This window comes from Alternaria viburni (assembly GCF_023758015.1).
Source record: "Alternaria viburni strain BMP 2772 chromosome Unknown scaffold_15, whole genome shotgun sequence".
NCBI lineage: Eukaryota > Fungi > Ascomycota > Dothideomycetes > Pleosporales > Pleosporaceae > Alternaria > Alternaria viburni.
Genome location: NW_026055784.1, coordinates 198191 through 225877, shown reverse-complemented (window position 1 = coordinate 225877; position 27687 = coordinate 198191). Strand labels below are relative to the sequence as shown.

General features: G+C 53.2%; 9 protein-coding genes across 9 annotated transcripts; 6 read left to right on the top strand and 3 right to left on the bottom strand.

Annotated features, from left to right (window-relative positions):
* Positions 1 to 507: 507 nt before the first annotated feature.
* J4E79_007095 (uncharacterized protein) lies at positions 508 to 2427 on the top strand (the record flags this gene model as incomplete). Its single annotated transcript, XM_049355963.1, has 4 exons — positions 508 to 594; positions 657 to 836; positions 883 to 2095; positions 2402 to 2427. 4 exons carry the CDS (start codon positions 508 to 510, stop codon positions 2425 to 2427), a joined length of 1506 nt encoding a protein of 501 aa, XP_049209417.1.
* Positions 2428 to 2553: 126 nt separating this feature from the next.
* On the bottom strand, positions 2554 to 3888 carry J4E79_007094 (uncharacterized protein; the record flags this gene model as incomplete). The annotated part of the gene is made up of 2 exons (XM_049355962.1): positions 2554 to 3449; positions 3504 to 3888. The coding sequence occupies 2 exons, from the start codon at positions 3886 to 3888 to the stop codon at positions 2554 to 2556; spliced, it is 1281 nt and encodes a 426-aa protein (XP_049209416.1).
* A 1167-nt stretch (positions 3889 to 5055) lies between these two features.
* On the top strand, positions 5056 to 7961 carry J4E79_007093 (uncharacterized protein; the record flags this gene model as incomplete). Its single annotated transcript, XM_049355961.1, has 2 exons — positions 5056 to 6226; positions 6298 to 7961. The coding sequence occupies 2 exons, from the start codon at positions 5056 to 5058 to the stop codon at positions 7959 to 7961; spliced, it is 2835 nt and encodes a 944-aa protein (XP_049209415.1).
* A 412-nt stretch (positions 7962 to 8373) lies between these two features.
* Positions 8374 to 13877, bottom strand: J4E79_007092 (uncharacterized protein; the record flags this gene model as incomplete). Its single annotated transcript, XM_049355960.1, has 3 exons — positions 8374 to 9678; positions 9727 to 13356; positions 13518 to 13877. The coding sequence occupies 3 exons, from the start codon at positions 13875 to 13877 to the stop codon at positions 8374 to 8376; spliced, it is 5295 nt and encodes a 1764-aa protein (XP_049209414.1).
* A 716-nt stretch (positions 13878 to 14593) lies between these two features.
* On the top strand, positions 14594 to 16288 carry J4E79_007091 (uncharacterized protein; the record flags this gene model as incomplete). Its single annotated transcript, XM_049355959.1, has 3 exons — positions 14594 to 14905; positions 14974 to 15678; positions 15725 to 16288. 3 exons carry the CDS (start codon positions 14594 to 14596, stop codon positions 16286 to 16288), a joined length of 1581 nt encoding a protein of 526 aa, XP_049209413.1.
* A 1383-nt stretch (positions 16289 to 17671) lies between these two features.
* On the top strand, positions 17672 to 18688 carry J4E79_007090 (uncharacterized protein; the record flags this gene model as incomplete). The annotated part of the gene is made up of 4 exons (XM_049355958.1): positions 17672 to 17720; positions 17777 to 18123; positions 18212 to 18402; positions 18490 to 18688. 4 exons carry the CDS (start codon positions 17672 to 17674, stop codon positions 18686 to 18688), a joined length of 786 nt encoding a protein of 261 aa, XP_049209412.1.
* A 2487-nt stretch (positions 18689 to 21175) lies between these two features.
* J4E79_007089 (uncharacterized protein) lies at positions 21176 to 22015 on the top strand (the record flags this gene model as incomplete). The annotated part of the gene is made up of 2 exons (XM_049355957.1): positions 21176 to 21862; positions 21917 to 22015. 2 exons carry the CDS (start codon positions 21176 to 21178, stop codon positions 22013 to 22015), a joined length of 786 nt encoding a protein of 261 aa, XP_049209411.1.
* A 102-nt stretch (positions 22016 to 22117) lies between these two features.
* On the bottom strand, positions 22118 to 23908 carry J4E79_007088 (uncharacterized protein; the record flags this gene model as incomplete). Its single annotated transcript, XM_049355956.1, has 1 exon — positions 22118 to 23908. The coding sequence occupies one exon, from the start codon at positions 23906 to 23908 to the stop codon at positions 22118 to 22120; it is 1791 nt and encodes a 596-aa protein (XP_049209410.1).
* Positions 23909 to 26363: 2455 nt separating this feature from the next.
* J4E79_007087 (uncharacterized protein) lies at positions 26364 to 27518 on the top strand (the record flags this gene model as incomplete). Its single annotated transcript, XM_049355955.1, has 1 exon — positions 26364 to 27518. The coding sequence occupies one exon, from the start codon at positions 26364 to 26366 to the stop codon at positions 27516 to 27518; it is 1155 nt and encodes a 384-aa protein (XP_049209409.1).
* Between the last annotated feature and the right edge of the window lie 169 nt (positions 27519 to 27687).

Genomic DNA, 27687 nt, shown 5'->3' with positions numbered 1-27687 from the left:
AGCGCCCTGCGACGTATACCTGATAAGCTACCATACATGGTGGACTTTCTAGACGCCGGCAAGCTTCAAATACCGACAAGACTTCCAGGCTGTGACCTGCTGATGACGTCACTGTGTTCGAGCATTTACAGGCACTTCAGATGCCTAGATGCGTGAGAGTCGTCAGAGCGGAAGAAATAGGTCACCGCAGTCGTGATGTGTAGGTAGTCACTTCAACGTGTAGTGAAGGAGGCGGAGCTGACCCCTGACGCTGAGGCCTCGCGCTAGCTCAGGCGGAGCAGGAGCCCCGCCCCACGTCGCGGAATGGCTTGCTGTCAACGCGTTTTCCTCGGAAACAACTTGTTAATTGTTTGCAGATATGGGAATATCCTAAATGCCTCCGGATTTGACTCGCAATCGCCGTGGGTAATTTTCAATACCTATCTCCTGCCCGACACAATTGGCTGACTTTACCCGTCAAGGCACCAACGCGTTGACTGTCAACACCAACGACGCGCTACTATCAAGATGCTAGCCGACGGAAAGATCGACTCGCTAGATACGCATCTGGAGCAGTTCAAACTCAATGATCAAGCCAGGCAAAGTGATCTAACAGTAGGTCAATACCGAGATGTCCTCACTATCTGGGTAATCCGCATTCCGCTAAACCCGCTTAGAACCTCCTTAAAGAGTATGGGCAACTACTCGATGAATATAAGGACCTAAAGAGAGCCTATGAACAGAAAGGCAACAGCACTATCGCTGCGCCTCCAGGTATACCTATACAGACCATAGCTACGGCAACGACGGCTCGCAACCCATACGTTTTGATGTTAATAGACGGCAACAACTACATCGTCAGTATCGTCATGACACTACATACTTCGCGCTAACAGATCCCAGTTTAATGATGAATTTATTCGCGACAAAGAAGAGGGCGGAATGCGCGCTGCCCGCATGCTCAACGACGCCATAGAGAAACACCTCCAACAAAGCGTTTCCCAAGCCCGAACAGCTCGCATACACGTCAAGATTTACGCAGACTTGACGAATCTGTCTAAGCAACTTGCAAGATCCAAACTCGTCGGGTTGGAAAAGCGATCCTTGTCTCCTTTCTCCGCTGCATTCACCCGAGCCATCAGCCTCTTCGACTTCGTTGATGCTCTAGATGAAGAAGGCACCAAATTCAAGATCAGGGAACATTTCAAGATCGCCTCCGAAGATACTGCATGCAGCCATATCTTGTACGCTGCCTGCCATGATCCGGCTTATCTATCTCAACTCGTCCCGTTCAGCGGTGTACGTGACAAGATTACCCTTGTCCAAGGCGCTGGATGGAACTCAGAGTTCCACCAATTCAACTTGAATGTCACGCAATTCCCGACTGTCTTTAGATGGTCTGAACTGCCCGTTGCCGTACCTACAACCAAAGGCGGTCCAGCTACACTACCCAAACAAAAGGCACTAGCCGCTGTACAGAAACCAATATTCACTTCTGGAACGCCAACTCCGCGCAAAGAATCGTGGAGACGAGACGACTCATTCAGCATGAGCGACTCTGCATTCGGCGATCTATCCCCGGTAGAATCCAACAGTTTCTTCGAACAAGAACGAGTAGGCTGGGAAGACCGCTCCGCATATACCCAAACAGCCAAGAACCCCTCGAAACCAGAAAACAACTCGCAGCTATGCAAGTATTTCCAAAAAGGCAATTGCCGCTTCGGCAACAAATGCAACTTCCTCCACATCCCCAAGATCCACTCCGACGCAAACGGCTCCGGTTCTTCCCAGCCCCCGAGAGGGCCCTCAGGAGCTCCATATCCGTCTCTGCCCCTCTCCTCGCAACAGCAATCCTCCTCCCAAACTCCGCTCTCCGCCCTCCTCCCCGCCGCCTCAATCCCAGGCTTCGTCCCCCTAAACACATCCCATCAACGTCTCGACCCATACCTCCCCATGCCGCCTCCCTCCGCTTGGAAGATCTACAACGCCCGCTTCGCCAAAGCAAAACCCTGCAACACCTTCCACCTACAACAGCGCTGCACCACCCCAAACTGTCCTTTCGATCACAGCGAACTGGAGCCTGAAGTAAGACAGGTGCTGGAGTATGTGGTCAAGTGTAATCCCTGTCCGAGGAAGGGGGCGTGTAGGAGGGGCGATTGCTTCCATGGGCATCATTGTCAGAGGGACGGGTGTAGTGAGGGGGATGGGTGGGGAGTTAAGAAGTGTCGGTTTAAGAGGGAGATGCATTACGGTGAGAGGGGTTTAAGAGTTGGAAGTTTGGTGCCCGCCGGGGAGGAGATGGGTGGGAATGGGAATGGAGTGGGGATGAGTGGACTGGAGGTTGGTGATGGGGAGGATTTTATGTGGTAGGCTGGCTGAAAGGGATGGCAAGCTATGGGCATATATTGGGTATACGTCGCAGTGCCTTACGGCGTAGCCTTGGTATGAGCTGGTCTGAGCTCAAGCTCGATCTGTCTTTGCACGGTGCAGACGTTATCTCTGGCGCGTTGTTGAGGGTGAATGCGTGTAGGAGGTCTGATAATACAAAGAACATGACCCAGTCTATCTCACGGACTACGCCCCAAAAGGTGGAATCATTCTGAGATCTGCAAACTCTGCAAGCACCTCCCTGATAGCGTCATTTGAGTCCACAAACCCATGCCAACCCATATTCCGCGCCTTGTTCATTGTGAGATCCAATGAAGATCCCAGCAAGCCGCCGTCCGTAAAGCCGAAGATGCGATCAATATCCATATCTTGAAGCCTGTCTACCTTAAGACCATGTATAGAAATGATCTCTTCCCATGCCTTCTGCACCTTTTCTTGCTTTGCCCAATCGGTCAGCGTGAACCTTACGCGAAGCTTTGCTGGCGGCCCGAAGCCTCGCGGAGGCGGATCGTGCTTTGTGGTAATAACCGTGTAGGCACTGTCATCCAGGCTGGGAGTCTCATAGCCGATGCCATACCAACCCGCGTACTTCGGCCAGAAATTACCCCACGTAAAGGTCGTACCGTCCATAGTATTGAACTTTTCGTTCTTCGCCCCATCGTTAAGCACAGCCCATTGCTCCATGTACGCATTCATCTTGCTGCTCGACATGCATCTGTTCGCCTCCCAAGCTTGCAAATCAGTCGGGAACTCAAGCTTCTCGCCTAAATGTTTCTGTACACTTGCGTAGACGCCCAGCGGAAAAACAAGGTTCATTGCGGCGTCTGGCACAGCGCCGAGGATACCCGCTGGCATGCATACGTTCCAGTCGATACCCTGCTTTTTGCAAAAGTCCCAGAGGAAGTCTTCTTGGGGGTAGTAGAAGTTGGGTTCCAGAGTGACGCGTGGTGCTGTTTCTTCCTGGGGAGTAGCGGCAGGGCCGAGATGGATACCGTAGTTCTTTGCGCCGGTCTGGAGCATGATGCGCTTGGGCTTGATGTTGGCTTTGGGGAGAGCTTCACAGAAGTTCTTGAGAAGAGCGGCTGCGGTAGGTCAGTTTCAGGGCATTGGTATATGATAGATCAGCCAACACGTACTGTTCACCTTGCACATCTCCTCGGCGTCGCTCCACAAGCCACCACCCTCTTTCGGCTTGACTTGCACGTACGAGTAGAAAAACACGCAGTCGGCCTTGACACCCTTCTCCTTCAGCACTTTCGCTATATCTTCTGAGTCCTGCAGGAAGTCGAGAGGTATGTGCTCGGCATTCTTCGGTAGTCCATCGGGAATCGCGGGTGGTCGCCTTGACAAACAGTAAATCTTCGTCCATCGCTCGGGATCCTGCGCTAGCACGCGCAGCATATAGTTACCAGAGATACCATTTGCCCCGGTTATAATGGCTGTAAGCCCTTTCAACGACGAGGGGTATACAGGTAGGCCGTGAAAGATGCCTTTGCTTTCGACCAGCTGCTGATTGGACATTTTGGATGAAGCAGTGTAGAGGAAATGTGATGGAAAATAGAAAGGATGATGCTCGGTCGCACAACAGAACATAAGATGTTGTTCTCCTGATGGGGCATGTTCGATAAATCGATGTCCACCTGTACAACCTCGGATCATGACGTATTGCGGGGAAGTGCAGCAAAGATCGATCTCGATAGCAGCAGTGCCGCACAACATACGGGTGGATACATGTATGACACATGCGATTATCCAGTCGAACTGCACATGTTTCTGTCATGTCATTCGCGTGATAGACGCATATTTCACCATTATAGAGCTGTCGGAATTGTGATAGCGCGTCTAGTCGCGTCGAGACAACAGTCTACGGTCAATCAGCAATCTGATAAAAGAAGATACACGCTCCCATGCTGCTGATGTGATAGCGACATGCGATACCGTAGACCAAATGGCAGACCTTGTCTCCCAGTCGTGGTGGGTGGCTGGAGGATAAACTGGAGCGCGTCCAACGGTGACGCGTTTGGGTCAGAGCTTTAGCGCGGCGCTAAGCAGGGTCGATTGCCACGACTGCTACGCGACATTACACCTACACTCTTGCCACAACGACGCCCGATATTGACGCGATTCGGATCCATTTCTTGGAAGTATACATCGCAATATATCTATCGGTGCTGTTTGATGCAGCTTGCTTCCTGCTCCTCAGCCTCCTAATACGCACGATCCAGCCAAACGAACGTCCGCAGCTCATCATATTTCCAAAACGGTGATCCACGGAGTCTGATGTTCGGGATGACCTGTCCGCTTCCATACATCAGTTAATATTCTTTCTCTTCATCTCAGCTGAAAGATTAGGGCATTTCAGCACTGGAGGCCAGCCCCTGGGTCAACCTACCGCTCGTGATTCCTATATCGCGACGAAGTGCTCGTTCGCAATAGGCGTTACCTTCTCGCCTCTCCGGCGGAAACCTTCCGTGATACCAAGTTTGACCCAGGACACGATCCAAATTTTCCAATACGTACAGTCTGGGGAACGGCGTGGCTCAAAAGGTCTGGCAGGCGCGCCTGTTCGACACTGCCGCTTGCACTTCATAAAGCATTACGAGAATTCCTAGCGCGATGCCCCAAGCAACTACCCGGCCGCATAATACTTCCGGTGTGGACGGAGATCAACATAAACACGGTAAAACCATGGAAAAGGACATATCAAAGCTTGTAGCCGTTCCTAATATCGCTTTCAGGCCAAAAGAGCAGCAAGTCTCATCGACGGACCAAGGTATACCAGAAACTTCCCGGAACAATGCTACCTCCGAGAGTGACCCAGCTGACATTGCATGGGATTATGATGTATACGCCGCGCCTTTCGTTCCACCAGGTCTCCAAGCAATCAACACCGAAGTGGCTACCATCATCAACACAAGACCTAGACATTTGATCGACTTCGAGCAATATGTACATACATTCGCCGGAACAAGCTTTGTGACTCCACCCTACGCGGAGCCTGAAGATCATACGATCAGATCAGCAGCGGATTTCCCTACGTCGCTCAATGAGTCTACCTATCTGCAACACTTCGACACATCGGCTGCCATAGAGCGTATAGCGAAGGAGAAAGAAAATGAATCATACGCGATGTATCAAGTCCCACTCTGGCAATTCCATCCATTGGAGGGCCTCTGGGGCCTCTTGGTGCCAGGACTGAGAGAAGACAACCCACACATTGAAATGGGCGACGTGCTTCAGATACGTCAACTGTATGTTAACGAAACAGGAGCCTTGACTTTGATGCCAAATTATGTGGATGATTACCAATTCGGATACATAGGATCTCCTTCAATAGCATTTAGGCCCTGGACAGTCGTACAGCACAATGCCGCAGTCTTCGGTGTCAACCGTGCGCAAGAAACAGTCTATCTCAAAGCAGATGGCCTCTGTCCACCGGCACCGCCCATGCGAATGTTCGCTAACGTCGTCATTCCACTGAAGTTCAACATCCTCCAAAGCCGGCGAAAAGCTTTAGCACACCTCAGCTCGGAGCTAAGACTCGTCGGCTTCTCCCCACGGACATATGGCTACCCATCCTCGAACGGTAGGCCATATCATTTTGGCGAATCGCCCGGTGGCAAGTATGCCACACTTCACGCCGACGCCACGAGAGCCGCATCCCACGATTCTCATAACGATTGGAGTCTCCGAATCCTGTTCCCTGATGAAGCTCATGGCGAAGTTCAAACTACACTGCGCAAGGTTCCCCATCGCAAGCTTTTCGATCGCGCTGTCAACTACGAACAAGCGCATGCTGTGAACGATATATGTACTAACGTATATGGGACTGTGCCTTACTTGATCAGTGGACCGCCAGGTAAGGGAACAACTGTACGAATTGCATCTAGGACATACACTGACTTGTGATCTCAACCTTAACAGGTACAGGAAAGACAAAGACTCTGGTGGAGACGGCAATGCAACTTTTGAACACTACAGATGTCGCACACATGCTAATATGCGCTCCATCGGAGGCTGCGGCGGATACAATCGCCCTCAGGCTGAAGGAATATCTCTCACGAAAAGAGCTATTTCGACTTAACCGACCAGGAAGGGCTGATAACGAGGTACCACGGGAGCTATTGCAGTACTGCCATATCGAGAACGACATGTTCAATCTACCACCTTTCCAGGAGTTCATGGCTTTCAACGTCGTAGTAACCTCTTGTCAAGACGCGGCGATACTGGCAGACGCAAGATTGACCAACAATGACCTCTGGACTATACAAAGGAATATGTCATCAGCTTTCAACCCAGACGACCGAATTCCCAATCCGAAGCTACATTGGAGCGCCCTACTCATAGACGAGGCAGCTCAAGCTACTGAACTGGACGTTTCGCCAGCCATTAGCGTTGTATGCCCACCATTCACGTATCCGACCTCGCTGCCCCAACCACGCGTAGTGATGGCAGGAGATGAGAAGCAGCTTGGACCACGAACCGCATCCCGTAACCTTCTAGTACGCAGGTCCTTGTTCGCCCGGCTTTTTCAACGACCGCTATACGAGAACCACCCTCTCTCGCGCTCCAAGATCAAACCCTCATCCGGCCCACCAGTACTGAAGCAGTCAATGTTACCGATCACATACCCACCATTCACATTACTAGTCCGAAACTACCGTTCTCATCCCGCCATCCTCAACGTACCAAGTGCTCTCTTCTACAACAACACGTTGATCCCAGAGGCTCCACTCCCAAACACCCCACTCCAACAGTCCGATCTCTGGCGCGGCCGCAAGTGGCCCGTCCTCTTCATCCCGCACACCGGCCTCGACGAAATCGAACGCGACAACGGCGGCTGGTACAACGTCTCCGAAGCGCGCATCGCCTGCAACATCGTGCAAACCCTCCACCGCTATTCCTCAGTCAAGCAATCAGACATATGCATCATGTCGCCCTTCGCCGCGCAAGTCAAACTGCTTCGTTCAATGATCCGTTCCTCCGAGTACGGCAGAGGCGCAGGACTGTGGGACGTCAACATCGGTCCCTTGGAAGCCTTTCAAGGACTCGAGAAACGGGTCGTTGTGCTATGTACAACGCGAGCAAGAAAGAGGTTCCTGGATAAAGACCAAAAGACGGGCTTGGGTATCGTAGGAGACGCGAGGAAAATGAACGTCGCTCTTACGCGAGCGAAAGAAGCGCTGTTTGTGATTGGCAATGTTGAGGTTTTGGAGCAGAATCAGCATTGGCGGCAGTGGTTGGCGTTTTGTTGGCGGAATGGGCTGGTTAGTGATGAGAAGGGGGGTTGGGATGGGAGTTCTTTGGGAGGAGATGGAGAGGAGGTCAAGATTGGCGTGCTGGAGAAGGCGTTGATTGCCAAAGAAGAGCAGGGGAAGCAGATGGGGAAGGTGTTGGGTAATGGGGCGGGGATCCAGGATGTGGGGGAGTATGATGCTTGGGTTGAGAGCTTGAGGGAGACACTTGGGGAGGAGGATGAAGAGGAGGGATATGAGGAGGATAACGGGGAGGCTGTTGTACAGGCTGGTGATACTGTCGCTGGCGCTGAGGAAGGAGAGGTTGTGACAAGGACTGGCACTTTGGTGTCTAACTAATGAGGCGATGCTAGTTGTTTGGAGCGCGAATCGAACTCCTTTGGAACAGCGAGAAAGTTAGCAAACGTAAGGAGGCCTAGACTTGTCACTGTAGTACTCGCTGCATACACATCCCTGCAGGATCAACACAAACTGTTGGCAAACTGCATTTGTCTAATACCGTAGAACTTTGACGTACGAACGACATTCTGACGTTCATTACGGGGTATCAATATGTCTAGTAAACATACTCCAACTCCTCAAAGGCCAAGCACGTTCGGCCCCGTGACCTATACTATCCACGCCAAGCTACCATGCAATATCAGAACGCCTTTTCCTAGCCCCTAGACCGCCTAACCGATGGTACCGATCTCGCTCCCAAGCGACTCAGCGAAAGACGCTATTCCACCATACCCCAAGACGCATCCAGCCTCTAGCCCTGGAACAAGAACCCCCTCAGCGCATTCTCAACCTGCTGATCGTCGTATCCCTGACCTTGCAGCTGTTGAACCATCTGCTGCTGCTGAGCCAAGCGTTGTGCTTGCTGCATAACACCAGTCGCACCACCATACACCCCTTCCATCTGTGCCTGAGGCACATGTTGAGCATATGATCGAGACGGATCGTTCGAAGAACCTCCAGACATGGACATAGGCGGACCCACAGAACCAGACCCTGAACCAGCGCCCGAACCTCCACCATTCACACTCCCGCTCATACTGCCTGGCGGCCTGTTATACGCGTTCTTAGGCGGACGACCCATACCAGAGTAAGTAGGTGGAGGGATAGGCTGGCCCTTAGCCAACGCCGCCTTCTCTCTATCCCTCTTCTTCTGCTGTACGAGCGTGCCCTTGACACCTCGGAGATACTTCATGGCCGCATCAACGAGCTCCTTCTTTTCGGGCGAGTTCTTAAGCGCCTCGAGCATCTCGCGGACTTGGGTTTCGGATTTGATGTGGGGACAGGTGCGTGAGTGGCCGAAGTGGGCTAGGCCGCAGAGGTTGCAGTGCTCGACGCCGGCGGCTTTGAGCTCGCAGGCGCCTTGAGGATGGTTTTTGTGACAGGCGGGACAAATGCGGTTGCCGAAGGAGCCGTAGGTTGGTTCGAGGGGGTTGCGGATGGGGATGGTGGCGCGCTCGAAGGGTTTGACTGTCACTTCGTTAGTCTTTGGGGCTTGTGGCGATGACTCTGGCGGTGGTGTGGAGAGATCGACGAAGGCGGCTGGTGGGCGAGGTGATGACGCCTGGCCTGAAGAGGCGGTTGAGTGAGTTGGACCACCACTGCTGGGACGCGTCGAGAGCTCAAGTCTCATTCGAGTACCGCCTTTCGGTGGCGAAATTTTCACCGGCTTCAACGGCGACCTGACAGCTCTCGCACCACCCTTCTTAGGCGTAGTCTGTACAGGAACAGGTACAGTGGGGGACTTTGACGAAGAAATTTGGGACGCACCTGCGCCATTCTGCTTGTACAGCGAAGAGTTGGCGTTGTTTGTTGTACTGCGATGGCGAACATGACCGAGCTCCTTGGCTGCATCAACCTCATCATGAACAGGCTCAGGCTCGCTTTCGTCTTCAGACTCGGCTTGGAAGTCAGTGTCGCTTTCGGAACCTGTCTTGGCTTTGCGCTTCCTGCTCGGCTTCTTGATTGGTGAAGGCGGTAATGCGGATTCCTCGCGTCGATCGTCTCCTGCGGCGGATGCTGCATCGGCGTCTTTTGGATCTATCACGTAATCGACAGTCTGCACGATGTTAGTACTTATTCTAATGGAGGACAAGACATTGCGTACTTGTTTGGCCCGCCGTCCTCGACCCATAGCCTCCGCCTTTGCAAGTGCCTCAGCGGCAGCGGCGGCTTGTCGTTCCTTCAAGATCTTGTCCCAGACACCTGGATCTGGAGCAACTTCCTCTTCCACCGTGTCGAAGTCGTCCTGTAATGCGCCTTTCTCGTTGACCCAGATACGGGCAAAGCCAAACTGAGATTCCGCGGAGTCATCGTCACCAGTCCGTGTATTCTCAATCTGGCTACGATCGAGTAGCTTGTCGATAGAGGCGTCGTCGTACCGGATGTCGTGGTCGGCATCGTCGTCTTTGAAGAGCTCCGCCGCGCCATGCTTGAGTATCGACTCGACATCCTCGTCCTCGGGATCATCTCGGTCCAGATCCTGAACAACGACCTTGTCAAGGGCCATCTTCTTCTTACCCATTTGCATGATCTTCTCTTCTACAGACGCTCGAGTAGCCAGCTGAAGACACAGCACCTTCTTCTTCTGACCGATACGATGAGCTCGAGCAATGGCTTGAAGATCTTGATGAGGATTCCAATCAGGATCGAGTATGATGACGGTGTCAGCGGTTGCAAGATTGATGCCTACACCACCAGCGCGTGTGGAGAGAAGGAAGGCGAATAGCGGCGAGTCGGGTGCGTTGAACTGGTCGATGCGCTTCTGCTTCTCGAGCGAGCCCATGGTACCGTCTAAGCGCTGGTACGGCAGTTGCATACCGTCCAAAAAGTCTTCGATGATGTTGAGCATGTCGAGGAACTGACTGAAGATGAGCACGCGATGACCGCGTTCCTGAAGCTTCGGAAGCAAGGTCTCGAGAAGAGAGAGCTTGGCAGAAGCCTCGACGAGATTGCGATGAGAGACTGCAGCAACTTCGCTTCGCTCTTCAATCTCTCTGCTATAGACGAATGGATGGCAAAGACACTTTCGTAGCTGCATAAGAATATTGCTCAAGTTGGCACGTTCTTGCTGCTTCAGCTGCTTGTCGGAAGTGAAGAGCGCTTTGAGGAGTTCTGGGCTCTTGGACAAGATGGACTTGTAAACTTGCTTCTGCAGATGACTCATGGAGATGGGGAGAATGATCTGACCCAAGGGCGGGAGAAAAGTCAGGACCTTGGCCTTCGTACGCCGCAGAATGAAGGGTCGGATCTGGTCATGAAGCTCCCGGATATTGTCCGCTGTCATCTCAGCGTACTGCTCCTCAAGCGCAGCAGCATCGATAGTGTCGTCGAGAAAGTGCAGCAAGTTGAAAAGCTCACGGGCGTTATTTTGCAGCGGCGTACCAGTCAACAAAAGGCGGAACGGCGCGCGGACTGCTGTAAGAGCTGTATACAGCTGAGACTTGTCGTTCTTCAAGCGCTGGCCTTCGTCAACGACGAGACCTGCCCAGCTAACACCCCTGAAGAACCTCCTGCAGTTGTCATCGGCGGCTGCGTCGTAGGAGGTTACGACGATGTGGCATCGCAAGTCTTTTGTCTTCTCGGGATACATCTCGTACTGGTAGGCCATCTCACGAGCCTTGGCGGACCCGAAGTAAGCCACCACGCGAAGAGACGGCGCCCATTGCTTGATCTCTCGTCGCCAATTGGCACATGTCGAGTTGGGGACTACAATCAGGAAGGGAAAGCAGTTGTGCTCTTGGATGAGGGTCGCCATAAAGGCAATGACTTGGATCGTCTTTCCGAGACCCATCTCGTCCGCGAGGATGGCGTTCTTCTGGTCGTACCACTTGTAGTATAGCCAATTGAGACCCTCCAGCTGATACTTCATCAGCTCACCACCAACAAGGTTATCAGGTTGTTTCTCTCGCTCAAGTTTGGCGAATGATGTGCTGCGAGCCTTTTCAATGCGTCCTTTGAGGGGTCCTTGCTTGGGAATTTTGACGTAGCGACCGGCCACCCAGTCGTTGTAAGCAGTGACAAAGTCGAGCCACCTGTCACCGTCTTCTGGGGTCGGTACGCTCTCCCACACCGTGTCTTCATAGCCGAGTCCCTTGTATTTGATGAGCGCCTTGTCGACCTCCTTGATACGAGCTTTGTCAATCTCTTCACTACGGACTTCGACATAGCTTGTGTACTTGATGTCGAGGACAATATCGATACGGAGGTACTCTTCGGGGATGGCGTCTTCGGTCCGCATCTTCGGTCCGTCCTCGCGCTTAAAGAAGGCCTTGCGCTGGACTCCAGCCGTGACACCCCAAGTCCAGGCTCCGGAGTGCCATGCGGATCGGAAGTAGGACTCGTTCTCCCACTTGATCAAGTACTGCTTATCGTCTTCGCAAACGAGTTCACATGGTGTACCCGGACGGTATGTCTCAACATCCGATGGGCGCCAAGCGATGATACCGCCTACCTTCTGATCGAACGTCTCGTCACACTCCTTGCAGAGCCATTTGCCAGAGTACTCGCGGAAACGCTCATCTGCCATCTCCTCGTCGTCGCGATTGACGTCCATAGCGTACTGCGACATGGGTGGTAGATGATGGTAATGCCAGGCACGAGAGCACTTAGTGCAGCGGAACATGACGTTGTTGGGATCGTTGACAAGCTCAGAAGGTACGTCGACGACTGGATCATGGCCGTCGTTTTCCTCGCGCTCCTTCATCTCCTGCTGTGTGGTTTTGCGACGTCTAAAGGGTCGACAGGAAGGACCCGAGATAGCGCAATCCTGACATCTGGATAGATCGGGAGCAGTTGCGTCTTTCTTCTTGTAGAAATTGATGCACCTCTTGCATTGTAGAACGAACTCCTCGTCTCCAATCTTGGTGACTAGATGATCACGAGTGGAGCGGTTGCCCAAGCAGTTCTTGTGGTAAGCCAGTGAGCAGCCTTGACAGTAGACCAGAGGCGCAACATTGGGGCCATCGAAGCAGACTTCGCAACCCCCAGCGTGTCGCGCACGAAAAGGGTCACTTCGGGGTAGATTCGGAAACACTTCTCGGACGACTGAGACCTTCTGTGCAACCACTTTCGGAGCCGAGTCGGATCGATAGACGTCGTTGATACCCGCTTCCTGCATGTTGTTTGTAGCACGTGTTGCCCGATCAGATTGTCGGACTCCCGCTCGGGGTATCTTCTCAGGCTTTCCAGCACGCAGAGGACGTCCCTTACGTTTGCGACCTGGTAATAGATCTGAACGGAGGATGTCCGAGGCGCTGGACTCGTCTGTGGTTCCATCTTCCGAGTCTTCGTCTTCATCCTCGTTGTCGTTGGCGTTTGTTCGAATCGGCTGTCTTGTTGAACGTCGTGTGGGTTGTTGTACGGCTTTGCGACGCCGACCCTTCCGCTTCTTGCCGGCGTCTTCGGAGTCTTCTTCACTTGTGGAGAGCGCAATGAGATCGCTGTTCTCTGAGCGACCTCTTGCTGGACGTCCTCGACGGGCTGCGCGCCTCAAGCCTTGTGAGCGGCCATTGCGACGACCTGGTGAATCGGAGGCAAGCTCGTCTTGATCGTCATCGTCGGAAGAAGAGATGGGGAAGTTCGAGATATCCACAAAGCCTTCGTGATCAGCCTTGCCTGCGCGGTTACGAAGTCTCATGTCGTCGTCGGTACCGGTCGCGTTTGGATCGTCGTCGGGTTGGAAGGTTTGTAGTGCCTCTGGGCCACCGTTGAGTTCGAGGAGCTCTTCGAAGGTGATCTATAGACACTTAGTAAGATACTTCGAATAGATAGTTGTAGAGAAGAAGGACTCCAAGCAGAGGTGGTGCTTATATAGCGGGACCAACTGCACCCGGCGCGAGGGCTGCCTTTACCGGTAAAAGTAAGGGAATTCGAGACATCCAAGATATAATCACTCACCTGTTTGACGCGGTCACCTGACAGCCTGACCTCGTAAATCATCTCGCCCTTCCTCCCAGCGAACTCGCGCAGGACCTTCTCCACTTCATCTTGAGGCTCATAGTACTTGTACTCGGCCTTCTTCACTTTCGCTGATGGTATCCGAACGCACACCGCCCGGCGCTTGCGAGGAGGGGTATCGATATGCATAGTGAACTCTTCGTCCATATCGTCTGGCATTGACATTGTAGCGGGGGAATCAGACGCTTCCCTTGTAGGCGCGGGGCGGGGAGTACTCAGGGCCGCGTTTGCCTTGGGCCCTGGTGGCGGCTTCTTCTTGAACGCCGCCATAAGCGCCGCGCCATCTTCGTCGCTACTCATCTTGCGGTCTGCGATGCGTTCGTCTAGTGTGGTGCGTGATTGCGGGACGGCTCTTTTGGCAAGGGATCTATGTCGACAGCATCTGATGGGCCCGACTCGGTCGAGGGGTGCAGAAATGAATTAGGACAAGGTTCGATATCCTTGGCAGGTACAATGTACAGCTTTGAAATGCGGGATGAGTGGGGAATGGGGATGCAGTCGCGCTGCTGTACCGTGGTTTCCGTCGCGTCTCGGTGAACGATGATAGCGCCCAAACGCCAGACGCGTGACTTCGTGTCCCGCGCTTGTCATCTTAGTGCGAACGCCTGGCTTGGCAATCAGGAACTTTTTGTCGCATCTCTTTTGCGCTGGTTACGAGTCCAGTCTCGAATTCCACCACTACTGTCCGATTGACCTTGTTATGGTTTATTCTTGCCTATCTAGTAGCACGCTACTACGCTCACGCCAATTGGTCATCCCACGCACCTTCCTCCGCTACAAATCCATTACTGCCGCCATCGAGAGGGGCAGGCAGGGTGGACCAGATCGACCCTTCCGACCGCGGACACGAAACGACCGCAACGATGAAGGAGATGAACCGGTGAAGAATCGCCGTCAGACTCGCCGTGAGGCACGGTTCGAGAAATTTGGCCGTCCTCGTGAGGATCCAGAACCAAATTTCGGTGATCGCTCGACTGTGACACCTCGCAGTAGCAGGTTCGGACGTTTACCCCGCGATGACGATGCGCCGAGTCGGTTCAAGGAAGAGCGACCGAGCGGCTTTGGAAGAGATCGATCAAGTGATCTGGGAAGAGAACGACAAGGCGGGTTTCAACGAGAGCGACAAAGCAGCTTTGGAAGAGATACGCGCGGAACGGGGGTCGAGCAGGGCTCGCACGGCCCTAGCGAGGCACAAAAACAATATGAGAGACAGTATGGCGAGAGAAAACGATCTCCGCACAGGCTTGATCCGGAAGGGAGACGAAACGGGGATATACACCCACAAAGAACTTTCCGACGCAATGATGATGGCGATAGGCCCCGGCCGCGTATGACAAATGATCGCAGCGACTTACGGAAACATAGGACAAATGATCGCAACGACTCACGGAAACAGAGACCAGAGAGAAACTGGAGGGACGACAGGGCGCCTTCATATACGCCCCGCACTCGCGATGTAGCAGACGAAGGTGTCACTGAAGCACGATCCTCCCAAAGGGGTGATGACGCGGCATCATACAGTCCGCGAGCTCGGGATGAGAATGACCGTTCCTTCGAACCGCGATTCTCTCACAGACCGGATTCGAAGGGCGCCAGAAGAGAACGCCATGGCCGAGAGTCGTCTGATGCCGGCACGGAGACACAAAGGCCTTCTGTGCGGGGACCAGAGTCACTCCCTTACACGACTGCCGCTTCAGAGTTCGTTTACGGGTATGGGAGCGTGGTAGCTGCGATCAAGGCGGACCGGCGTAAATTCTACAACCTATATGTGCACTCACGAGGTGCAAGTAGAGAAGGCCTCATGTCTCGTATCAGATCGCACAAACTATTCCCAATCACACAAGAAGTTGGAGATGAGTATATGCGCGCTCTGGACAAAGCAAGTAGTGGTCGACCACACAACGGGGTGATTCTCGAGGCATCGCCTCTGCCCGTCCCTCCCATTACCGAGCTGAAGACGGCTTCTCTCGAGGATGAGAGCTTCAGGGTCACACTTGATAGCCAAAGCGCTGAAGACGTGCTCGTCAACGGCAAGCAAGAGCTATACTCGTACAAGTCTGGAGGGTGGAGACACCCGCTGATCCTCTACGTGGATGGAGTAGTGAGTACAACTATACCGTCTACAAGACGATAGCTAACAACGACAGGTCGACGAAGGCAATCTTGGGGCTATTGCACGCTCAGCCTATGTCCTGGGTGCGGACGCCATCATCACGCCGACCCACCATACCGCAAACTGGAGCCACATCGCGGTCAAGGCCTCGGCCGGTGCCGCTGAAGCCATTCCGCTTTTCAAGGTCGGAGACCCAACCGACTTCCTAAAAAAGAGCGCGGGTGCAGGGTGGTGCATCTACGCGAGCGACGCCATTCCGCCTGCGCCCCCAAGTCTCTCTTCAGCCGAAGACGCACCCGAGCCTGGATCCAACAAAGTAGTTTACACTATTTCGCAGGGTAGGAAACGTCTTCCCACCGACCACAGCCCAGTTGCCGAGCACCCCACAATCCTCATGATGGGTGCTGAGGGCACGGGATTGAAGACCAGTCTGGTCAACCTGGCGAGATACAAGGTCGGAATCCCCCATGGCCGCGAGGCCAACGAGGTCGGAGTCGACAGTTTGAATGTCAGCGTTGCGGCGTCGATACTCTGCTACGAGATGCTGCAGAAGCCGAGGACACAGCCTGAGCGCAACCCCGAGAACGTTGTCTTCTAGACCACTACCCATTCGAGGAATATGTCCTCTGTACTATATGTATACTTTCAAAGCTCCATTGTAAGCTTGCAGGCTGGACATGCCAACCTTAGACGGGCAGTTGGTCCAATAGCCTTCAACGACGTGCGTCGTTATCAATTCGCTCTCTCCTCCGTGCGAGGCATGCGCCGTTGCAGCACTAATCGTCCAATGACAGATGCAGGCCAATATGGTAGCTGCATGATGCTGCAGTGCGGAGTGCATCCACTAGGTCCTTGCCGACTACCTAGCTCAGCGCCTCTTATCACCGAGGCCTCCCTAACCTGGCAACAATAGCTTCATAGCGACATCAATCGTGAGGCTTAAAGCGGTGAGGCAAATTTCAAATGACCATTGCTCTACTCGCGTCCAGCTGGTACCGCGGTTTACCATTCTAACATCGCATCGGCCCCACGTGTTCGCTACAGTTCGCATACCGGTGGGCTGACGCTGATCGGTGGTGTGGCTGGTGTGCGTGACCAGATCCTTATCAGTGTATGCAACTGCCAATCCATCATCCCATCCAAAAATGCCTCGTACCTGTGACACGCAAAGATTCGGAGTCGGAGGATACTGGGAAGTTCACAAGCCTGGACAAAAGTTTAAGTTTCAAGGAAGTAGCAGAGCCTAGGATTATGCCATGTCCATCACGACATGATCGGCGATCGGAGCATGGCGCAAAGCTCAACATGGGATTTGACACCGCTTTTCCGAAATGCGATGCATTGTTTGCGCCATCCAAACCGATGAATCCTTCGCGCTCGCTTGATGAAGGGGACATGTCGTATAACGTATATACGTGAAATAAGACTGTGAACACCGTGACACTGGCTATACCCACAACGCGCTATGCGCTATCAGAAGGTGGTGTCGAGAGAAAGTCCTAGCGGTGAAGTGAAGCTAGGGGCGCGTGGGGAAAGGCGTCCAAGCGCCCCTGTCGTCATGGAGCACACGCCTCGCCATACCACGATCCTCCCCCTCCTAGCGCGATTCCAGACGGGAGAGCAGCGTTTTTCACACCCACCCATCAGCCAACTCGCACCCATATCATGGTGTCGCTCTGACCCCGTGTAGCCCCGGCTGAATCCGTCCTCCCCGCACCTGCGCCTGCCCTCAGTCACCTGGCGACTGTTTATCTATTCGCTCGGTCGCGCCTGCCAACCCACCCTTTGTACTCAACCGCCGCCTAGAGTTAGAGCCTCTCCGTCCTGCACGCACACTGCAACTGCACGCCTCACACCTAATCGCGCATCCCGCCGCATCATAAACCCCGCAACTCCTCCCTTTGCGCCACCGTCTCGATTCGACACGAGATTCGAGGCGAAACTTCTCACCACCCGCTGAGACAGTAATTACACATCCACCATGACGCGAAGAATTGTATATGGCGTGGGGCTCATCCTCACACTGGCCTGTAAGAGACGATAATAATGCCGCTACAAAGGAAAATGAGACTGACTGACTGCGCAGGCACCATTATGACCATCGCCAGTATCTCGATGCCGCGATGGGTCAGCTACAGCCCCGACGGCAAGCGCGAATACTCGTACGGTCTCCACAGTCGCTGCTCCGCCGTCACGGGCACCTGTGTCCCCTTCCCCAAGATGAGCGACTGCACAAAGGATCCGTCCTTCTGCAACATGTGGCGGACAGTCGGTTTCCTGACCTCCTTCGGCGTCGTCGTCGAGCTCTGCGCCATCGTCTCCTTCATCGTCATCATCTCAGGCGGCGTCCAGCGCCGGGCCGCAGGCTGGCAGGTCGCCGTTGGCGTCCTCTCCTTCAGCGCCATCGTCCAGTGCGCCGGCATGGCCATAGTGGTACGTGTCTTTCCCCGCGTTTTCCCTGCTTCCTGCAGGGTCCCATCCTCATCGCAGAAGCAAAGCATGCTAACAGTCACACGCCCAGGCCTTCCTCTTCGACCACGACGACCGCTTCTGGTCCGGCTGGCACCTCGACCTCTCGTGGACCCTCTGCACCGCCAGCTGGACCATCCTCTTCCTCACCTCCGTCGCCATCGCCGTATCCGCCTTCTACCTCCCCGTCGAAGGCGACTACGAGCTCATCCCAGAAGAATACTACGGTCCGCCAGACGATCGGTAAGGGCACACATACATCTACATCCACATCGCACATTGCGTATCTCGCTGTTGTGCAAAAAGAATCGTTTTAATTTGGGTGTGTAGGCTTCTTTCGCGCATCTCGGCTTGGGACAACGGCTTCAAAGGCCCCGACTCGGGCATGCAGTATAGTTACCAGCGCGATCAGGATTCCATGAGCGATGTTGTTAGTATTGCGGCGAGCAGTATTGCGCCTAGTGATCGCATGAGGAGGGGGAGCAGTATTGCGCCTAGTAATCGGAGGGAGAGTGATGCGAGGAGATAGGTGGATTACGAACGACGGTTTATATGCATAATGTGGTGGGACTAGGATGGCGGAGTCGGAGGCATATCTTTATCACTTTGGGCAATAGTCTGGTCTGGTCTTTGTTACCTCTTTGCGTTCTTGCGGTATCGCGAGCTTGTTTTTGCTGTCTGTTTGTTTTTGGTCTACGATACCCTACTGCCATCCACCGGTGGTTGGGCATATATCTTCTCAGCTAGTCTGGATATCAAAATGTTAGAATCTGAAATTAGTTCGGCCTTGCCCTCTCCTCATTTCGAGGTCGCCCTGAGATGTCCGGTTCCAGGCCGTGTGCCAGGGAGTTGCAGTCATCATTATTAATAAAATACCGACAGCATCCGAAGAAGGGCAAAAAGGCGAGGAGCGTCGTCTTGCTGTAAGCCTTTAGCAAATGAGTCAAGACATTACGCAGATGACTTACAGAGACTTTCTCTATAAGAGTGACGGGGATATCATCGCATGCCCAATCAGGGTCCCAAGGGTCAACGTAAATCTTCCATTGAACAAAATACTCCCTAATAAAAGTGTGAACTTGTCCGTCATCAGCAAGCTGATTATTGCTGTGTACAAGGTGATCACCCCAGTTGATACAGGCATACTTCAAGTACGGAGAGCAAGGGATGTCTTTTGCCTCATCGTCGATCACTTCCGCTCTTAGCTCTTTAGCTCTCCATATATCATTCTGGAACGAGTGTATCAAGAGAGCAAGACACCGCGATGCTAACAGACCATGGATGTGTGCTCCATCCACCCAGAAATCTGGATCGGTGCATCGCCGTGGGTCGAGCAGGAAGTCGCGCAACGAAGGATGATGAAGGCGAAGTGGACGTGATCGATCAGCTGGTACGTCAAGGATAGCATGCAGGTCCTCGATGACCGACCTGATGAGCTCTTCGGCAATGTCTAATAACATCGCTAGAGACTGCGCGGTCAAAGGGTACTTCAGCACGACCAGACTGCCAAGAATATATCTTAACATTCTGCAATGCTCTTCCTTCTCCTCATCTGCATACTCTGGGCGGATCGAGTGTCGCAGAACAGCGATGTAAATATTGTTGAGATGCTTTTCAGGCTCGGCTTGCTTCTCGTTGTCGCTTTTCAAGATCAATTCTAATCTTCGCGCCGCGAAACGCCTTCCTTGCTGGATGAATCGATGAGCCGTTGCAGCCCATATGAACAGGCCACTAGCTTTCTGTACCATATCCGCGACCTTTGCTGACCCGGGCCAACCGACAGGTAAACCTTGTTCTTGAACGCAGATTGCGAGGTTGTATTTCAGGAAAAGTTCTATGTCAGCATCGACGGTTGAACGCGCTATGTGGTGTAACACGTAGCGGTGGTGTGAGGTCTCTGCCGCGTTGTCAAAGCCGTTGCGAATTGCTACTTCAGGCCTGCTCGTCAGAAATATACGCGGTTTGACTCTTCCCAGTGCTTGCACTCTAGCCAAGAGCTCTATAACTGTTCGGACATTTGCCTCATTTTCGCATTCGTCCAGTGCGTCGATAACAAGAACGAGGGGAGGGCCGGCATCCGAATGTTCCATCTCAGACAATGGGCCGAGGACGAGGAGCTGCCACTGGTCGCGCAATGACAGGTGCGAGATGTCGGAGCGCTTTGCAGCCACTCTATCTATAAGCTGGCGCATCCCTGGAACGTTGCACGCAAGTTGAATTGCAACGGTTGTTGCGAACTTCCTTGCATGACTGACGTCACTTCCACCTTTGTCGAAGAAGAAGCTAGCCGCTAGGCGTTTTTGCTCATAGTATCTACGAGCTACGGTCCGGGCAATCGTCGACTTTCCTGTACCGGCCAGACCATTTAGCCAGTAGACACCTCGCTTGTCTTGTCCGTTGATCCAATAGCATATCTCGTCCAAAAGAGCAATGCGCGTATCCGGAAGGCAGGTTGGCTCATGCTGCTTCGTGTACGCGTTGAATAGCGCGTCCGCGGCGTACGGTAACTTCACGCCCTTTGGGTCTTGCGTTTGACTGAGAAACTATCAGCGATCGTGATACCGCTGTCAGGTTTACTGGTGTCGCGAACTTCACGTGACTATCCCCATGGACATGGTACTGCCCTGCTTGGATGCCGATTTTCACACCCTCGTTGTTGAAGTTGGTAGGCTGCGCAGTCGCATGTGTATCCATTTCCCTGCACAGCAAGGTCGAAAGATGGTGGAGCGCAAAAGAAAGAGCAAGGCAGTGCTACGAGGTGGAGGGAGAGGGTGTCAGGCTGAGAACGCATTGTGCGCGTGGCAGAGCTAAGGCAATTTGGCAGGTGCTCTGCGAGGCAGACGTCTAGGCGATTCGAGGTTCATGCGGATACAGGCCAATGGCAGCGGTTAAACGCCTCGCCTTGAAGTATGCAAGGTAAACCCGAGCCTGCCCAAGTTCTTCAGTTGGAACGATTCTTCTTTCCTACATCTTTTGTTCTCATCTTACCACCAGCATCGTCTTGCTGCCTCTAAGTATGGAACCAGCCGGTCTTGCTCTTGGCATTGTCGCTCTTGCAGGCACATTCAACAACGCCATAGACTGCTTCGAATACATCCGACTTGGCCGCGCTTTCGGTACCAATTTCCAAACTAGTCTGCTCAAGCTGGACAACGCGAGACTGCGACTTTCGCGCTGGGGCGAATCAGTCGGTTTGAACAGCGACTTCAGCAACGCCCACAACGTCAGGCTAGCAACAGGACCGCCGGAAGATGTGGCTGCGGCGGAAAGAGTATTGTCACAGATACTGGATCTGTTCGCAAACGCTGAGGGGATTTCCACCAAGTACAAGAACCGCGCAGGAGAAGTTGAGTGGAATCTTGCGACTCTCGACTCAGCCACAGATATGGAGCCTGTAGGCCAATTACTACACGAAAGAATGCGCTCGCTATCGATCAAACGCCAGAACAGTACACCATTACGGCAGAAAGTACAATGGGCACTGTACGAAGAGAAGCACTTCAAGAGATTGATCGAAGACATCACGGATCTCGTCAGCGATCTCGTACAGTTATTCCCCGCGGCACGCGAAGAACAGCGCAGGCTGTGCAGAACGGAGGTGTCGGAGATCAGCTCTAGAGACTGCCTTCGTGCTTTGAAAGACATTGCAGCATTGCAGGACAAGGAACTCAACCGAGCTGTTACTGAGACCTTACAGTCAGAAGTGAGTAGCTTCATGCCAATGCGAACATTGGGCCAACGCTGACATGCGAAACAGGATTACAGGAATGCGACGTTCAATAACTACGATTCTAAGATTGGTCAGCAAGTGGGCTGGACACATGTCTCTGGTAGTCAGGTGTTCAACGTCTCGTAGCGAATTCCATAGTGCATGTGATGTGGGACGCAGTCCGTCTGGGCTCAGTAGTTCACCTTGTTAGATCTTGTGCGTTCTCTCGGATTATCGATCGTGGCGATGTTAGATCAAAACAACTGACTTCGTCTCCTCCTCATTCCGCATAATCTCCCCATCCATTTGGTCGAGTAGAAAGCAGTCTCCCATGAAATGATAAGCGTTCGCGTTGTTACGCTCTCCCTCTGCCTTCCGCAGTACGACGGGCACTCGCATCCCCATCAGCGCGCAAACCTCATCCCCAGGCTTCACACCCGGATAAGCCAACCCCATATTCCCCTTTTCCGTGACATAAAAGCAGCGATCTTCTGCAGCCGAGAGATACGTCAAATGAAACAGGAAACTTTCAGGCTCCAAATCCAGAAACTCTTGCCAGTCTTCAAGACTGGGCAGATCTTCATCTGTACTGCGGCGCCATGAGGACCCATCCTCCACGGTGTGCATCGTCGCGCATATTGCGCGCTGAAAAGGCTTCCGGATAATCGCTTCGTCGGTGCAGGATAGTGCGTCCATAACCAATCTGTACCACTGTCTCATATTGGCTATCATCGCCCTCGGACCAGATTCATGAGTATTAGTTGCGCCCACATGACGGATGATATCGGCTCTTCGCGCTTTGACATGCAGCTCCCAGAGGTCGGTTGAGATAAATGTGCCCGCTGATTCGCCACTGCAGAGGTACATTTCGGAAAGATCTACCCTATGGCGCTCAAAAAGAATCGCGTCGGTGGGTATATTGGCAAGATCGCGAACCCAAGATGGTCTACCGTCGTTATTTGGCCCAAACCCGTTGCCTTGGAGAGTCGACGAAACGTCCGCAGTGTGGTCTATCATTAGTCGGTATACGTCCGTCCAGGTCTCCGCTAAGGGTCCCGTGTAATCCGGTTTGTAGTTCTCGAACATCCGCGGTGGCGCTAGCGCCAAGATCGAAAAGACTTTGTCGCGGGGGTCATGACACTGTCGCTTCGAGAAGGAAAGCAGAGTGTCTTTAAATGGCATGACTCCCTCGATAGTGGATGTATGAAGAGGTATAGTCGTAATGCTGCCATGATAATACTCTCGGAACCAGTAGATTGTCTCATACTCACACATGAAATCATCAATGACATCGATCTTGCGCCAATATTTCTTCGTTTCTGGGGTATCGGGCAGGCAGCAGTTTTTGACGCGCGTGTCTTGGTTTCGGATCAGTTGTGCGAAGCTGTTCCAGGTCGTATGGTAGGTCCCGTACCAGAGGATGGTGGATTTGGGTAGAATGACTTCTTGGACGGTCCAAGCTCGCTGCCACCATGGGTTGCTTGTCATCAGATCGAAGGCGAGTCGATGATTGTTGAATTCTTCGCTGGGCTTTCCATCTTGCTCATCGAGAATGCCGGGGAGAGTATGCCAATGCTTTCCCTCTGCCATATGCTCAATCCAGGCGAAAGGGGATGTTCCTAATGGCAGAGTATCTGGTATTGTACCCAGCCAGATGTGCACCACGGAGCATCCGGAGTAGATGTCTCCCATCATGACTACCTGATGCGATTTCTCGTTCAGGTCTGCTTGGTTTATGCATATGGCATCCGCCCAGAGTGTGAGAGTCTCCTTTGGGTCTCTGATGTGACAGAGGAAGTCGAAAAGGTTCGTCGTAATCTGTACTTCCTGGTCGTCTACTTCGATTGGTACCGTCTCGTTGGGATCACCCCATACATAAGAGACGCATGCGAAAGTTCCAGCCGCACTTGCGAGATCCTTCACACCCAGTGATGCTGTTATGCGGTCAGTGCTAGACGGGTGGAGATGTAGTAACCGAATGTCTCGTCGACTGGCGTCTAGCGATTTTCCCTGATACTTGAATAGATTGTGAGTGTCCATCTTTGATGACAATAGGTTCTAGATTGAACGAAGTGAAGGACGTGGATTATCGGAAAGCGATAGACCTATGTCGCCATCTATCCGCTTCATCTCTTTAGCTTTAAGTGGCTCGAAGTCCTGCGAAGTGATTGTAGACTCTTTTTCTTTTAGAAATTTGGTAGGACTGCATTTGGCGTCCTTGCACGTGATATCGTGGGGCGAGGGATGAATAAACAATCTGTTGGTCGTGCTTGTGTCTGTCGATACGCGAGACCCTTAACTGCCGAGGTAGGCTCGAGGAGAAGGTGCGACGTCGACGCAAACCGTTGGACTGGGTGCTTTCCAGCAACTCGGTGACGCAGCTGAGATTGCGAAGCTCATGGCGGAGCGACTGGCCGTGGGCATCACTCAGGGCGCGTTTTGCTGAGGCCGCTAAGGCTGTTGTGCCCAAGTCTTGAGTCCAGCCAGATTCGAAGGAAGGCGGGAAGCTAGGCGAGGTCTTGGCACGCAGGCGCCTTGCCGACGACGACAGGTACACAGCCTCCACTGATCTCATACGATTCCACGAATGACGGTAAAATCGCGCTCGACGCCAGGCTGACGAGTTGGGTTGCATGTTGCGATCAAGCTGAAACACGTGCTGTGTTTGAGTACCTAGTCTGCATCCTGCACTTCTTCCGGAAGGATTTGGGGTTGCTTCGCCTCCTTATCTTCCTAGGCCTGCAGCTTTGTATTGACTACATGATACAGCTCCGCGGACCCGGCGATATACCACGTCACACGCATCTGACTGTATCTCATTGGCTGCAGTCAAATGTAAGTGTAAGGCGAACGATCTGATGCCGCTGTGATGAGCGATGGGGCTGCTACCACGCCTCGACCTCAACGGAGGGGCTCACAATGGGGGAAGAAACACGTTTGATGTTTGACTTCGGGGTGTCCAAGAACGCCAGGGAATTCCGCCCCTCAATCTAGATGCGACGAACACGGCGGTTGAGCTCCATTGAGGTACAATGTTTGCTTCTGCCGCGTTGCATCCTACGCAAAGTCTTACCTCGCTGAGAGAGACCCGGTACAGGTACCCGCGACAGCCGTCGAATGACATCCATTGAAGAGCTCAAGACCATCAAGAAGTAGCGATATGCGGAAGCCGTTCAAATCGAGGGATTGCTCGACGTGTGCATCATAGACGCACTCTTCCCAAGGGCTTGGAAAGCTTCTGCATACCGCGTAAACGCCGGTCAGGCGTACCTCTACAACGTGTAGCTTGCGTAACCGACGTGGCTGCGCCGTCCATCAGCGGTCAAGGCGAGATCATACACCGTTCTTGTGAGGCATGGCAGGAGATGAAACGATACCCAGATATCTGTACAACCAGACACCCGCCGTGATATGGCGTTGAAGCGGTGCGCTGCCGTCACGGTGCGCCTAGTATATCCTACACTAGAACCCCCAACGGTATTCCACCGATTATTCAGCAATCTTACCAGCGGATTAGAAGATTGACCAGGTTCAGTACCGCAGCACGGCGCGACACATGCGAAATCTGGCCGAAATCACCGTCTTGGGTACTCTGGCTGCAACGGCCCTACAGTACACCGACGATCCCGTCAGACTTTTTCAGGAAAGAAATGCGTACAATCTTATTAGACCTTGCTCCTTCTAGGCATGCACATGCCTGTGCTCCTACCAGATTAGTCTGCTCGTGTACCTGTACTATGGTTCCGTCGGTGCCGGATAGTTCCAAGGTTTGATCGAAACATTCCGAACAACGATCGGATTGCGCATGAGAAGTTTTCTGTTACTGCGACAGCATTTCTTTCTGTAAGTTTCCAGACCGTAAGCTTTGCGTTTTTAATTTGGCGTCGTTAGGCGCCCCAAAATAGCGGATTGTACCTAAGTAGGCGTGGCGCGACTGCTGCTAGCCCGGCTATTCTGGGCAAACGAGCGAAAGATCAAACGCGATACGAGCCTCGCATCAATTTCTTCATTTTCGGACGGTCATCCAAGGCCTCCAAGGGCGCATCCAAGGAGGAAATATTTGCGCATTCCACCGAGGCTACTCTGCTTGTGCAGTCTTGGTTAGGTCAGCGTTCGGCCCGTTATGTTCACGATACTCGACGGGCAAGTCCCCAGACGTACAGGGCTGAGCTGGTCTTACTGCGCCGACAAGGGGGCGGGGCGATCATCTCCGCTGCATGCTTAGCAACTAATCAAACTATCGCATTCTCGCCAAGCTTTGCTTGTCAAGCCTGTCAGCGTTCGCAAGGGTCTGGACAGCGCAAGATATGCCGGGGTGTCCGCGACTCATGGTTGGCTGCCTACCTTTCGACGGGTTTGCCCCCTCGCATAATATGCTGTCCAACCGGATGCGGCTGGGCTTACGGGACCGGCGTGGAAAGGGATGAGGTTGAAATACGGCGGCTTCGCTGCCTGCCGGTAAGCTTGAGTCCAGTCGTTCTTCTGCTCCTGCACCATGGCGTCCATGTCTGGGTCGAAGCCCAACTGGATGAAGCCTTCCGGCTCTTGGAATATCTTTGCCAGCCCTCGATGGATCCGGATTGCGCTGGGGACGTTTGTGATCGTATCTACATTTGTTTTTCTCGCCGTGGAAACGCGCGCGTTCGATCACATTTCTATTCCGGAGTTCAAAAGTCACAAAAGCGACAGCGCCGCCAAATCAGAAGAAAAGAAGGAGCCAATACCGCAACCACCGCCTTACGTCAACGCCAACATTACTCTCGACAGAGAGGAGAGACTAGCATACGTCACGTTTCTCTCCGGAACCGTTGATGCGGGCGATGATCTGGAGGAGGACAAGTACTTCCAAGCTATCCGCATTCTCGTCTGGCAGCTCGTACACAAAGAGGAGACTCGCACGAAGCACGATGTCGTCGTCATGGTTACACCCAGCGTCTCTCAGGCCCGGCGCGACCGCCTAGCGAAGGATGGTGCCATCGTCCACGCTGTCGAATTCCTGCACACCGAAAACGACAGCTGGGTCCACGCCGAGCTGCACCGATGGGACGACGTTATGACGAAGCTACGCGTCTGGGAAATGACACAGTACGACCGCATCCTGGTGATGGACGGCGACTCGATGCTGCTCAAGAACCTCGACGGCGTTTTCGACGACCCAGGCGCTCAGCTTCTTGCCACCAAGCCCACGAACGAAACGAACCTACCCTCCACCTACCTCCTCGCATCCAACTCCGAAGTCTGGGACTCGACCCATTCCTTCCCACCCGGTCACGGCACCGGCCTGAAGAAGGCCGGCAAGATGAACGCCGGCTTCTTCATCCTCGCACCCTCGCTCGACGCGTTCAACTACTACAAAGAACTCCTCAACACACCCAACTCCTTCGACCCCCGATACCCCGAACAAAACCTCATGAACTACGCACATCGTTGGGACGGGCCGATGCCGTGGCGGGAGATCGCATACACTTGGAACATCCGTTGTCCGAACGACGTGGATATCGCCAAGGGGCTGGTCAGCGTTCACGAGAAGTGGTGGAAGCAACCGTATATTTATGAGAATGCCAAGACGAAGCAATGGCTGTTGACGAGGCGGTGGGAAATGAAGGGCTGGTACGATGCTTTTGAGGGAGCGAACTTGACGCGTGTATGAGTACTTGCGATGGCATAGAAGCGAGGCGCTTTGGAGTTAGTTGTTTGGTGCGATAATACCCAATACCATATCATGTTCATTTCCAGATCACATCATACATTTCTTGACCCATGATGCATAGCTTAGAGTGATGTTTACTTCACGGCGTTACTGTATCGAGGGGGCGAGT